At 34.2% G+C, this 13,969-nt stretch overlaps 1 protein-coding gene across 1 annotated transcript; it reads right to left on the reverse strand.

Moving 5' to 3' along the window:
- Positions 1 to 1,569: 1,569 nt before the first annotated feature.
- On the reverse strand, positions 1,570 to 11,545 carry B73 (molybdopterin biosynthesis CNX1 protein / molybdenum cofactor biosynthesis enzyme CNX1 (CNX1)). Its single transcript, XM_023660233.2, has 13 exons — positions 11,313 to 11,545; positions 10,829 to 10,955; positions 9,084 to 9,199; positions 6,721 to 6,822; positions 6,555 to 6,638; positions 6,098 to 6,325; positions 5,823 to 6,013; positions 5,600 to 5,704; positions 5,133 to 5,441; positions 3,198 to 3,355; positions 3,020 to 3,126; positions 2,850 to 2,906; positions 1,570 to 2,020 (listed from the first exon to the last, which is right to left on the reverse strand). The coding sequence occupies exons 1-13, from the start codon at positions 11,496 to 11,498 to the stop codon at positions 1,802 to 1,804; spliced, it is 1,989 nt and encodes a 662-aa protein (XP_023516001.2). The 5' UTR covers positions 11,499 to 11,545; the 3' UTR covers positions 1,570 to 1,801.
- Positions 11,546 to 13,969: the final 2,424 nt, after the last annotated feature.

The following is a 13,969-nucleotide window of genomic DNA, read 5'->3' on the forward strand; positions in this document are numbered from 1 at the left end:
CCTAGAACCGGTTTGTTTCGCTTGGTGGGCCGGGAATGCCCGACTTATCTATTTCTCTTGTAAACTACTCGGGGCTCATGTAGCGGTCCGGTGAAGTAGCTCATTTCCTCTCCTGTCAAGCAATAGAATTGTCTTGTCTATGACTCAATTCCATCATGACAGGGTATTTTTGTCTTTTCGCCATTTGTTTGGTTTTTTAAATGGGAGAAAAAAAAAACATGGATATGAGAAATCAAAATTTGGGTAATTGACCAAATGAACTAATTTTTATCTAACAAATTTACACACTTTTTGTCACACCCGAGTAAATGTGAGGTATATGAATGAACTGTAGTACATCAGAATGAAAACAATCCTAAGAATATGATGACTAAGAAAGACTTAAAAGAATTAGAAATCGCTACTTATTTTCATTTAAATTCTAAGAATATATATATATCACTACCATTAGAATGGATGGAAACCGTTAATATTTATCTCGAAAATATCCTTGAACTTTCAATAGAATTTAAAAAATATAGTTTATTTCAAAAGTGTTTCCGAGATACTCTTAAGCTTTCAAAAAGTTTATTAACACCCTTAAACTTTTTTGAAAAGTTCAAAAATACCCTTATAGCAGTATCATGTATCGAAAATAATATTAAAAAGTTTGGAGATGATCTATGAAGTGTAGATGGTTTCTGTCCATATATTTATTTTTAAAGTTTAAGTATTTTGAAACGCTAATTTTTAAAATAAAATACTTACCATTATTTTTAGACGTTCTTTTCACCTTGGTGACAAAGTATCAAACTTTATTAAATAATGCAATGTAATATAATATCGTCAATTTAAAGTTTTTGAGAATATATTCTCTCAATCCTATTTCTTCGTTGATAGACTTCGCCAACTCCAAAAGACATGCACTTTTTTTTAGTTAAATTATTATATTTATTAAGCTTTTACAAAGACGCCTTGATAATATTAATATAAGGTTGATAATAATACATAATAAAGACATATATCATTAACTAAGAGGTCAGATGTTCGAATCATCTCCCCATCACTAAAAAAAATACTAAATTACAAGTTTGAACATTAAACTTAAAAGTTTTTGTGAACTTTAAAGTATAATAAATCTATGAATTTTGAATTTTATGTTTACTGAATTTAATCCGAAGTTCTTTTATATATATATGATGTCATCAGGCCCCTTATGCCCTGGGCGACACACGTGCTACAATGGCCGGGACAAAGGGTCGCGAAATAACACAGGGTCTTTCAAAAGTGGAACAAGTATTAGAAGTGCGTTCGATTGATTCAATATCAATGAACCTAGAAAAGAGAATTGAGGGTTGGAACGAGCGTATAATAAGCATTCTTGGAATTCCTTAGGGATTTTTTATTGGTGCTGAACTAACTATAGTGCAAAGTCGTATCTCTTTGGTTAATAAGATCCAAAAGGATTCACAAATAAAAGTGCTAATGCTACAACCGGTCCATAAATATCCAAGGACCGAACAGACATAAAATTGAAAAATTCAAGGACCCACTAGACAATTTTTGAAATTTAGGAACTAAGTAAACACGTACGTAACAATCTAATAACTTATTAAACACTCTAAATCACATATTAAACGTTTGTAATGACACGAGTTGAAACAAAAGACTCTTCTAAGCATCCAAACATCTGAAGGTTGAGATGAATCTACAGAGACATTCTAAAGGGCCATCTTCATGATGAACGGTTGAAAATAAACGATAGATTAATGGACAAAAACTTGCAAGTTTGAGTGATTAATATAGCAGAACATTGCATTTTTTAATGAGAACAAGAGCACCCAGTTTCACTTACACCTTCAGAAGCCACCTTATAACTCTGCTCCCAAATGTTGGTTGGTGTTGCTTCAGCATGAGGAACATGACGAGGATGTTTCTCTCTCTTGTCCCCTTTTATTTGCTTCAATGCATGTTTAAGGCTTGGCAGTAACGCGTCCATGCACTCCGCTGCTGCGTTTGGATTTCCGGGGATGTTGATGATCTGAACACAAATAACATGAGATCATTGGGTACTCGATTGAACAACGAGGAGTAATTTACTTATGATAGTTGACATTCATAAAAAGTATCTAATGAATTATATCTAATGAATTATGAGTTCAATACATCCTGTTTAGCATAAAGACGAGCATTCCTTGCTCGTTATCAAACAATCACTTATTCACAAACCTCGTGTGAGGCTAATAGTTTGAATTTCTCATCTCATGGAAAACCCTTTTCGTTCCGCTTAACCCTATCGTCCAGTAGGGGTATTTCAGTGATAGATTCTATAGGAACTAGACTGACCGAGATAATCACTCGATGAAATAAAAAGAACAACGAGGTTTCAAATTCAGTTGGTTAGGTAAATTACAAGTTTACCGCTAAACTTTGAGGTTTGTGTCTATTTGGTGCATGAATCTTTTTTTCCCCTAAACTTTTAATTTGGTGCCTAGTATGTCCTACCCTTTAAATGATCCATGAAAATTTTAAAATTTTTAAAAATTAATTGATCTACTGTGACATCGGTCGGAGAGGGGAACTAAACATTCTTTAGAAACATTTCCCTAATAGACCCAAAGATGACAATAATTGCTCATAGTGGGTTTGGGCCGTTACAGAAAGAAATCAGGATCTTCGAAAAATAAGATTTTATAGGATTTTCTCGGCTTATATTGGTCTACTCTTTCTTCTCTTTAATGTAAATATGATTCTATATTTTCTAACACTACTCAATGCTGGTTCAATGAAAAGTTTCAGCATCTCCTCAAAGGCTATTTCCTCCTAAAAAGAGCTAAACAAAAATATGAAAAGAAAACTGTTGGCATTACCAGGGTCGATCCTCGAATCCCAGCTGCAGAACGTGAGAGCACAGCAAATGGCGTTACCTATCACGAAACGTTCACGATTAGCTTAAGAGCAATCAAAATTACTGTGCAGCATAAAAGTATGATAGCAGAACAATTAAAGAACAATATGCAGCAGACATCCGAATATTGACCTTAAGGCTCTCTTGCATCATAACATATAGTAGACCAGGGGTTTCTTTATGCAATAATGGTTTCGTTGCTTCAGGCGTCACGTCTCTTGGGGAAAATCCAGTTCCACCTAGACGGAGATTAAATTTAACAAAAAGAGAAATAAAGGGAACTGGATAAAAACATTTCGCGAAATATTACCGAGTGTGAGAATAAGATCCACTTTGTCAATGTCGCACCATTTCACAAGAACATCTTGAATTTTGCTGACATCGTCTGAGACAATAGCTGTTGCAACAATACTGACCCCTCCTAATTTTTCTGATGAGGCTTGGACAATAGAAACAGCCCTTGGTCCACTATAGAAAAGAAAGAAACCTTTTGTCAAGCCTTCATGACAATGGTGAAAAACACAAGGGGAGTCAAGTGAGCTTCACTCATATAATCATAGTAGTATTTCTCGACAGACCAGAGAAATTTTTATTTGATAATATCACCGAGGTGTGTGCGTGTTGATATCTTATCACGGCCCAGTTTTAGGTTTTTATGCTGGGATGGAGTCAATGTATTTCTGAAGCACTAGTTTTAACAGAGTAAGAAAGCCCCTACTCCTAACAAGTCGCCTGACAAAGAAAGAAAAAAAGGTTTCATCGTCTTTTTCCCACTTTCACCTTCGATTGTAAAGAGATTTGAGACCAGTTTTTTATTAACTTCTATCTCTCTGGTAGGGTTTGAACTTCGCGTGGTGGGAAGACCTTTGCAGTTCGATCTTCCGGTCTGCAAAGGAAGTGAAGGGTAGCAGACAGCAAGATGGAGGACGCTGTAGAAGTGTGTGTGTCCTTTTGAGCTCTCTCGCATCCACAATCCACTGTGGATGATATCCTAATAATATTCTCGATATTTCTCTTAGTACGCAAGGATATTAGAAAGATCCTTTGTGCTTTACCAGATTTATTGTGCAAAACATTTATTATTTCAAGGATTGCTCTCTATTTGAAAAATCTAATGAAACAAGAGGTAAAAGTTTCAAGTATAAGAATATGGTAATCTGTTTGTCCAAGACTTGAAATCCCAAATTATTTCATGAAACTTGTTGCAAAGCATTCAATATTTTCCACTTTACTCTTCAACAGGGAAGAATACAATACCAGCTTCGCTCATTTTTATTTAGCATCAATATAGTGGCCTCTAAGAAACAAACATCCAAAGAGGAGTATCCAGATGCATATTATAAGATATTGGATTTCCTAGGAAAAAAAACCACACATTCTCACCAACTTCTATGTCAAAGAATTACATGATACCTTTTATCAGAAGACCTTAACATCGTTGCAGATCGATGATATAGAGAATTGATCGAGGGACACAAATATCGATCAGTCGCTCTTCTATCTTAAAAAAGACTTCGTTGATAGAAGAACTAAGATAATATTATTGATTTCATGGGCCTTCTACATAGGAAATATAGGTTCTTTTTAGTTGGTGCTCCTTAATAAATCTAGGTTCCTTTGAGGCTATTAAGCATGGACACTCTATTTTAAGCAGAGTGTCCATGTTAGACACATGTTGGACATGGACAAGCGTCGGACACGTATCCAACACGCCAAATTATAATTTCTTGACAAAAAAAAAAACATGAAAAAGACATTAAAAGCTAAATAATAATAATAAATAATAAATAACCCTACTACCCTTCCCTTCTATATGCAATTCACGAGGAAGAGAAAGGAAATAGCAGCAGCCACCACTGCTAACCTTGTTTGCCACCAACGCTGAGGCCTTTTAGTGGAACATGTTTAGATTTTTATACTGAATTTATATATATCCCAAAGAATGACGTATCCCCAACGTGCCCGGGTCTTAGATTTTAGAAATTGACATCAGTCATGTCTGTGTCCATGTGACTTAGTTTAGAGGAATGCTTTCTGGTAGGCTCTTTGGATTGAAATGAGCTACAAGACTTTTAAGAACAAGACAATCTCGACCGTCTTGCTTGACATCACCATCTCTACCATCCAAGGTGCAACCAAAAAAGAACTCAAGAAACCCCTAATCCTACTAGCAAACAAACCAATATAAATCGCTAGAACAAAAAACATACACAACAAGGAGGGAAAATGATTGTTAAATGCATACCTTCGATCAGGACCAGCCCCGGATGCAACAGTATCACTCACCGTAAGAATAGCTACTTTAGACCCGATATCTTGAGCCTGACTGGTGCTAATTTCTTTGGGTTTATTAATTTTTGGAGAAACGGTTGAATCAGATGATAAGGAGTTGGCACAACCAGCAATACAGCTTATATCAGAAATAACAATAGCTGATACAGAATTTCCAGCAGCTATAATATTTCCTGTTGGTGGCAATTCCAACAAAGCATTGGCAGATTTCAAATTCAAAAGTCTGCTGCTCACCTGTTGACCAGTACTCTCAGCAGAGAAGCTGATCCAAACAACAGTTATTTCAAATGAATAACATATAAAGGATATTCGAGAAAGTTGAGATGCAACAGAGAGTGATAAGTTGCAAGCTCATGTTATCTTACAAGACAAGGGATCCTACTGAGTGAAGGCCAATGAATCAGATTTACCCCAACTTACCCAGGGTTTCCAGACCCATCATTATCTTTCCACTTGACAATTGCACAATGAAACAGTGGTCGAATAGGATCTGACTTTATTGGCTCTGAAAGACGTACTCGCACTCTGCATTTTATAGAGAAAAACGGGTAATCGAGTATAAAATATTAAAGAAATAGGAAGGGGGATGATTAAAAAAAAAGAGAGAGAGAGAGAGAGAACAACAGTTCGATTTTTCAGGTACCTTAGAAGATGAGGGTTTTCCCAACCACCAAGTTGGCGGATGGCGGGGACTACAAATAGTTGGAAACAAACTAAAGAGCTCACAGGATTTCCAGGCAACCCAAATGCAAGAATCTGATTCAATTCCTTCTTTTCTGTTTTATCTGGTTTGATCTCTGCAAAAGTCACAGGTTTCCCAGGCCTCATGAAGACCTGAAAAGACATTTTCAATTCCATGACCAAAACTACAAAGAATGGGACAACTGAGTAAAAGCATTTCAACAACCATCTACATACCGCATTAAAATATACAATTCCTTTCTTCGAAAGTAATGGCTTGACATAATCCCTATCTCCCATTGAAACACCGCCCGAAGTTAGAAGGATGTTAGCTCCAGCAGAAAAGGCATTTTCCAAGATCTTCTCAAGCTCACTTTCATCATCTCTAGCAATACCAAGGTCGATAACTTTGCATTGGTGTTGAACAGCAGCAGCAAGTAACATAGCACGGTTTGAATCCCTAATCTACACAACTTGTTTTGTCAAATAAAAATTTTGTACAACTAAATAACATAAATTTACATATTAATGAGTATAAAGAATATATGACTAAATACCTCACTATGCACATTAAGGAATTCTTTTATCAGGTAAAACATCTCTCTTGAAAAAATAATAAGGCTAGTATGAAGGCTTAGACATACATAATTGCTAAATATACAGGAGGTCAAAGGGAAGCAATGTTCCATAATACCTGCCCACGACCCAGACATCCAGTCTGGGGCTCTACAAGTTCATCCCCTGTAGAAAGAACGGCAACTACAGGCATAGGATATACCTATTATACAACATTAAAATCCGAAAGGAGATGGATGAGAGAACATATGACTAAACACAAAATATATCAGGCACTATAATACCTTCACTGTCATGACACCCACAGTAGCAAGCAGGCCAATTTCTGAAGCACCTATTTTATCACCAGCTTTTAAAACAAGAGCATCCTTCTCGATATCGCAACCCTGGGAAGGCAGTATCATGAGCTTTTCAAGTACAGGTGATAGAAGAAACACAAGTCTGATAACCAGGTCCAGCAATACATAAACCATGTCCACAGGAAATGAATAAAAATATCAATTTTTAGTAAAGATATTTGCTGCAGTAAAGCCTCATGCCTAACCAAAAGTGAAAAAATGGGGGGAAAAAGAACAAATCTCCCATACTGAATAAATTGCACCAAAGCTTCAACTTTGGGTCCTTATGGAACGCAGTTCTCACTATATAAAGATTTTAACCAGAACAAAAATTCATATCCAAAAATATGGCCAAATAACATGTTGACTCAAATCAAACATCATTCTTCAATGTTCAACAACCAATATACCATAGCCAAAAAAAAAAAAAAAAAAAAAAAAAAAAAAAAAAAATTGACTGCATTAACCCAACTGTGTTTAGAAGTTTGCTGATATCTGTTCACTGGCCTCCTACAGATCCAGTCACATGATAACCGTTCTTGGTGAAAAGAAAAGTGTAGAATCTGGTTGAAGGGCTTTTATATTTTTCTTCCTAAGAAATGCTCGCAAATAGTTTCCAACTTGAATTGGATGAGCAGCCTTGCATTAAGCGAACATTTATTTTAATTATCAAGAATAACAATGCAGTCCATGTTGGTAACTTTAGCCCAATAATCATTTGGGTTGGGTTGGGTGAACCAAACTAACCCAAGTTTAGGGAAAAACGAAACACTTCGTTCGCATTAGGATAATAAAATTACACGTGCATTAATAATTTCATTCCACTTATTGAGATTATTTTACTCTCCAGTAATTCTCAAAAAACAATTGGCTCAAATACTTGAAGTTTAATCTTTCATAACATAAAAGATGACATTGAACTTTATTTTTAATTCAATGTACGAAAATATATGAATATATCTCTAAAGTAGTTTCACATTTCTTGTCTCAACTAAATTAAATAAAAAATGAGAGATCAAAATAACTCAAACTAACCTAATCCAAATACCATAGAGCGTATCCCAAGAGTTTGGATCCATCAACTAACTGAAGGTTATTTGGGTTAATAAATTTACAATTCAATCAATAGTTGAGTTGGATCCATAGCTATTAACCAGATTCCTAACCTTACTGCTGAAGTTTAGGTGGAAATCTGGAATTCCGCTGGAAAGAAAATATTTTGTCAAAAAAAGGTACTTTGTATGTGTTAGATATACGAAGATGAGGCAAGTCAATTAAATAAGCATTCAATCCAATCTCCTTCAATATTTCGCAAAGGTCAATCTTATTTTCCTTTAGTTTTTGATAGGTCCCCATCAAAGAACCTTCCTTCAAGTAGATGATACATAACTAGGTCTCCTCCTCAATTTCTTTCCTTCTCCCTACCTCTTCTTAGGAGAAAAAAGCATACAGGCTTCAATGGAGTAAAATGTTGATACCAATGAAAAAGTTGAGGTTTTAATTTACAAAATTTCAAGGACATATTCAGGCAAGTTAAAGACTTCATCCATAAATGATAGTCGTCAATCTGGAATTGTCTAATGAATTCAGTACCCCTTTGCTCTAACTGTATACTCCTCAAACAACCTCCGAGTTAGAACTAAAAAACCGCATAAAACAGAGAAAAAGCAGTTCCTTTTCTCTATACAAACTTTTCCTCCATTTTATCTCCATCAAAAGCCATACTAAAAGATTTAGCCTCCACTGAAAATGATAATGGAGGATATTTCCACCCTTTAACTGAGATGGAAGAGAAACTCATTTCCTTTTCATAATAAGTCTGGTGTTGAAAGTTTCTGCAATTATCAATAGAATGTTGAAAACGAAGCACTGCTTTTCAATAAAAAGTTGAAAGTGAAAAATAATATGGAAAGATACCCGAGGGAGCTTTGAAAAAGCTTACCAATCAGTATCTACTGAAGACTGAAGAGGAGCTATTTTACAAGAAGGTGAAGAAAGGGTGACCAAGCAGAGCTCAACTCCTCTAGCCTATTGCCAAAGAGACCACAACATGACTTCCATTCTAATGAATTCTTTAGTTGTTAATGGTAGTTCTTTCACATCTACAAAAATTGCATTCATTATTACAATTTTTCTTTGTTCCTCTTTGTGCTTAACACTTTGGTATAATTCTTGTCCGTTTGAATTATTTGTGTTGATATTCTCTCAAGAAAATTGTTCATTTCCTCATAAATAATTGTCATTGCAATAGAACCTTTGAAGGACATAAAGTTTTTATTTTCTTTAAAAAGAAAGTAATGAACTAATACCACTGGGCGGATATCAGCACCCTTCCTGGCTTTCACCATTATTTTAACATGCTTGGATTCAATTTTTTCCGTGTCCTCAACTTGAACTACCGCATCAGCACCATCAGGTATTGGTCCTTAAAAATGTAACAAGAAGAATGAATCGGTATTAAAGGGAAAAAATCAAGACAGTAAGAAAAGAGAAGAAAACAGTTGAATAACACAATGACCGTTCTCTTTTTTTAACTTTTTATATAACCGATCTGAATTTAAATTGAAAACAATAATACACAACTATAGATTTGATTTCATTACTCCAAGTCTCAAAAAACAACCTGAAGGCCATAAAGATAAGATGGTCCTACACCAAAAAAGAAGTTAAACCAAAGGCCTTCAACATAGATTGATAAGAATGATAGGAGCATTACAAAAGATTTGTGAAGGACACTCAAATTTAAGGTTATACACCATACACAGTCACAGAAATTATCAAAAGATTCATACTAGTGTAAAGATATTCTAGAGTTTCTTTCTTTCCATAGAAGCTGGAGGGCCCAAACCACATTCAACCAAAGAAACCTGGTTTTATCCTTAAACCAACAGCCGGACAGACATTTAGAAAGTCCATCTTCCACCTCAAGGGGTACCACAAACTCAAATGGTTCGCAGATAAAATTCCACCCTTGCAAGGCAACAATGCAGTGGATAAAAGATGGTTAGGGGTCCCATTATTCTTGAAACACACGGGGCAGATTTTGGGAGACTACAAAAGCTGTGAATTTCTTCTCTACACTTTGTGAGAGGTATTTAGGCTGTTAAGCTGCTATCCACATAATAATAATAAAAAAATAAAAAAATAAAAAAAAATCAGGCTTCCTGGGGCTATAGCCTTACCAAATTTGCTCTTAACTCTAAGTCTCATGATGTCCTTGAATACTTTGGATCAAACCTTTATCTCATTGTTCCAAAACTGCTACCGATCCCCCAAGCTGGCGTGTTATGTGTAGACTGAATGGGGAAAACCAACAGCACCTTTTCTTTTCTTGCTCAGGTGCACGTTATTGGTATAAGAAGTAACTTCAATTCTTTTAAGCCTTTCTCAACCATGATATCATCAAGATCACTCTGATTCGAATGTGGTTTAGATTCATTCATATATTCCTCCTTTACTAGAGCATCACATAGAAATTTTTTAGCTAGGAGATATCCAACAACCAAACATCATTCCTAATTGCATTGTTAATATGTTGGCCACTATTTTTGTGGGACATCCCTTTTAAGGTGCCAAGAAGGTTGTATAGTTGGCTGTCGGTAGGGTTTTCCTCTAGTATCTTTGGGACGAACAGAATGCTTGAATTTTCAGGATACCTTCTCGACCTTTTATATTTTTTTGGATTATGTTCTTTTTCATGCTATACACTGGTATAAATGTAAACATCTTTTCTCAGATTAGCCTCTCGTCTTTGATTTTAAATGGGAGATTTTTCTTGTAATCGCCTAAGGTGTCAAGAGTTTTAACCCCACCTATTTCATCTCTCAATGGAATTGTTTCTCTTCTCAGAAAAGGATACTATCAGTACATCAACAAGAATTCCTTTCGAAATTTTGAGCAAGAAACGCTAATTAACTACACTACTTAATTACTCAAGCACATATGTAATGTAGTCTAACAACAAAATTAATGTTCCCAGCACTAAACCCTCTTTAAACACATGCTAACTACAAAATGGAAACTTGGGTATGATCAAATATGATTAGAAAAGCACCTCCAGTGGTTACATAGGCAACGGTTCCCGGAGTAACTGTCACACCAACTCCATCATTTCCAGCTCTAGATTCTGTAATCACCGGATAATCCCCAGGCCCATCTGAAGCAACTACTGCATAACCATCCTACAAGAAAGGTTCCCAAGATCACAATTCAAAAGAATTTCGCAAAGCATACATTAAAACAACATAATGTCTTCCAATCAGAAAACAAGGCAAAAAGAAAATCCACTGAAACATAATCTATCATCTCCACTGGAAGCAAGAACGTTCTCTTCCACTTCAACCAAGCAATCCGACATCATTTCATTTCTCCAATCAAAAACCAAAGAACAAGTAAAAACCACAAACAAACTCCATCAAGCTCCACAAGTAGCAATCAAATTTTCATCAGGTCAACTAAGAAAACGACCGATCCTAAACCTAACATAAAAACTCAAGTCCAGATGAACAAAAATTATGCTCACTCGATAGTGGAACTACCTTAATGGAGGCCGGATAAGGAGGCAAAGGGTCGGGAGCGCGAATGTCTTGAGCCAAGACCTTACCAAGAGCATCGTGAAGAGAGACGGCAACGGGCGGGAGGCGTTGAGCGACTTCCAGCACAATTCTGAGAGCTTCATCAGGGGAAATCATGGCGGTGGACTTGACAGAAGAGAAATCCGCCATTGGAAGAGTGTTGAATCAGATGAACAGGTGTCTGAGAGAAAGAGAGAAGAAATCATTTTATAGGATCGGATGAAGAGTGGGGTCACGAAATTGAGGCAGGGCTGACTCGACTCTTCAGCATATCCAAGAGTGGCCATGGTTGTTAAAGAAATTACCCCATCAAAATTACCCCATTTGCTCGTATAATACAGTAAATTTTAGGTAAATTTTAACTTTTTGGATTTAAAGAAAGTAAAATTAGGTCGGTGTAAGTCCAATCTTGGTTAATTTAGTGGAAGATTATAGGATATCACTTATCACAATCGTACTCTTGACAGCAGTGGACTTGCGATTGTGCGGCACTCACTTTTCAACACAAGGGAGCTATGTCAATTCGTTCTTACGTCGCCTACGGCCAAGAAACGTAGGCTCGAGCCTCTAGCCTCGGTAGAGAGAGATTTTCGAAAGAGAGATTTTGAAAGAGACGTTATATATGCAAGTAATTGTGTGGCACTCACTTTTCAACACAAGGGAGCTATGTCAATTCGTTCTTACGTCGCCTACGGCCAAGAAACGTAGGCTCGAGCCTCTAGCCTCGGTAGAGAGAGATTTTCGAAAGAGAGATTTTGAAAGAGACGTTATATATGCAAGTAAGAGAGTAGCAACAACTGCTCACAGTATATAACTATTGGTAGGGAGACGTTGACAACTTCATTCGTATGACCTTTTGGGAAGCCCAAAGCAAATCCAGGATGGCTATGTTCAAAGAGGACACTATCATACACCACTATGAAGGTGATTCCTTCTCTCTTTAAAAAATATCCTAAAACTTTTAAAAAATTATTTAGTTTAAATTTTTAATAATATTGTAAATAAATAAATAAATAAAAAAAAGCTGAAAATCAACTATTTTATTACATAGTTTAATTTTAGATTATATAAAATATTTTTAACCATTTTATTACATAGTTTAATTTTAGATTATATAATATTTTCAACCATTTTATTACATAATTTAATTTTAGATTAAGTTGACTATTTCATTTTTATTAAGTTATATTATTAAAATAAATTTAACTTACTTAAATTTTAGGATTTTATATTTGGTAATAAATTTTAATAATTACATAAACATACAAATTGAATTAAAATATATATTAAAAAAAAACAAAAAACAAAAAACAAAAAAAATAAAATGAAAAGAAAATTAGAAAATCGAGAAAAAAATAATAATTGGAGGAAGAAGTAATACAAAATAATAAAAAAAAATAAAAGAAAAAAAGGACTTTAAAATTAAAATTGCACAAAATCACAAACACTAATATTCTTTAAAAAAAATTATATTAGGTTTTAAAAAATACCAATAAAATGTTAAAATTAACACCATTTACATTTAAAATATATATATATTTTATAAATTATATATAGAGACATTTTAGGCGTATTTTTAAATTAAAAAAAATTAAAAGTGTTTTTTTTTTAATTTTAAAAAATTTGAACTTGTTTTTTATGTTTTTTTTTTTTTTAAAGTTTAAGTTTAAGAATATTAATAAACAATTTAATAACTCAATAATATTTTTTTAAAATATTCTCGATATTTTTTAAACTATTTTGAGAGTTTAAGAATATTTTTTTTAAATAAAATTTTAGCTGTTTTCGTCCAAAATTAATGGTAAGGGTTTTTTTTTTTTAACTTTTCTTAAAATTTACAAAATTTAAGAATATCTTTATTAATTTAGCCTTATACGTCAAATATAGCTAAGTTATGCTTATGATGGTAGTTACTTGTTTGACTCCTAGAAGACATTGCCAATAAGATTACAATACATGTATCTAACATGTTCATCGAACAAAAACGCTAATTATTAGTTCAAATGTGTATGTTAATTTTTCCTATTCTCCTTTCATCTAGAGCTACCGTCACTTAAACTCGCATGAAATAAAAAAAAACGTTTTGCTTGTTGGAAGAGAGGAAGCTTCCGAGCCACCTTTTATATCATAACATAGCTGAAAGACAAAGGACCCACACTACTTGCATAATCCCTAGCTTCGAGGGACTGTAGATCGGAAGGTACTAAACATTATCTTTTTTTACTACGTCCAAACGTCAAATTTTTATTCAAATATCAAGAATGTGAACGTGGATTTGAATCTACAAAACTTAGCTTGTATCGAGGCATTGTCTGAATGATTATCGTTCGTTCATAAAAAAAAAAAAAAAAAAAAAAAAAAAAAAAAAATCCGTCTAAATTAATTTGTTTGAAAAATTAAATTTTTTAGTTCAACCATTTATAGGATTGAAATACTTTTTAACTTCCAAGATTTATATTTTTAAGTGATTAAATTATATTCACAGTTGACTTTAATTGATATGAATTTTCTTTTTAAAATTTAATCCATGATAAAAATTTAGTCCATACATTTTGTAAAATAATAAAAATATTCTTAAATATACTAAAGTTAAAAAAGGTTAGGAAAATAATTAGTACTTT

Source organism: Cucurbita pepo, chromosome 18 (genome assembly GCF_057944985.1).
Source record: "Cucurbita pepo subsp. pepo isolate OVF chromosome 18, ASM5794498v1, whole genome shotgun sequence".
NCBI classification, from domain to species: domain Eukaryota; kingdom Viridiplantae; phylum Streptophyta; class Magnoliopsida; order Cucurbitales; family Cucurbitaceae; genus Cucurbita; species Cucurbita pepo.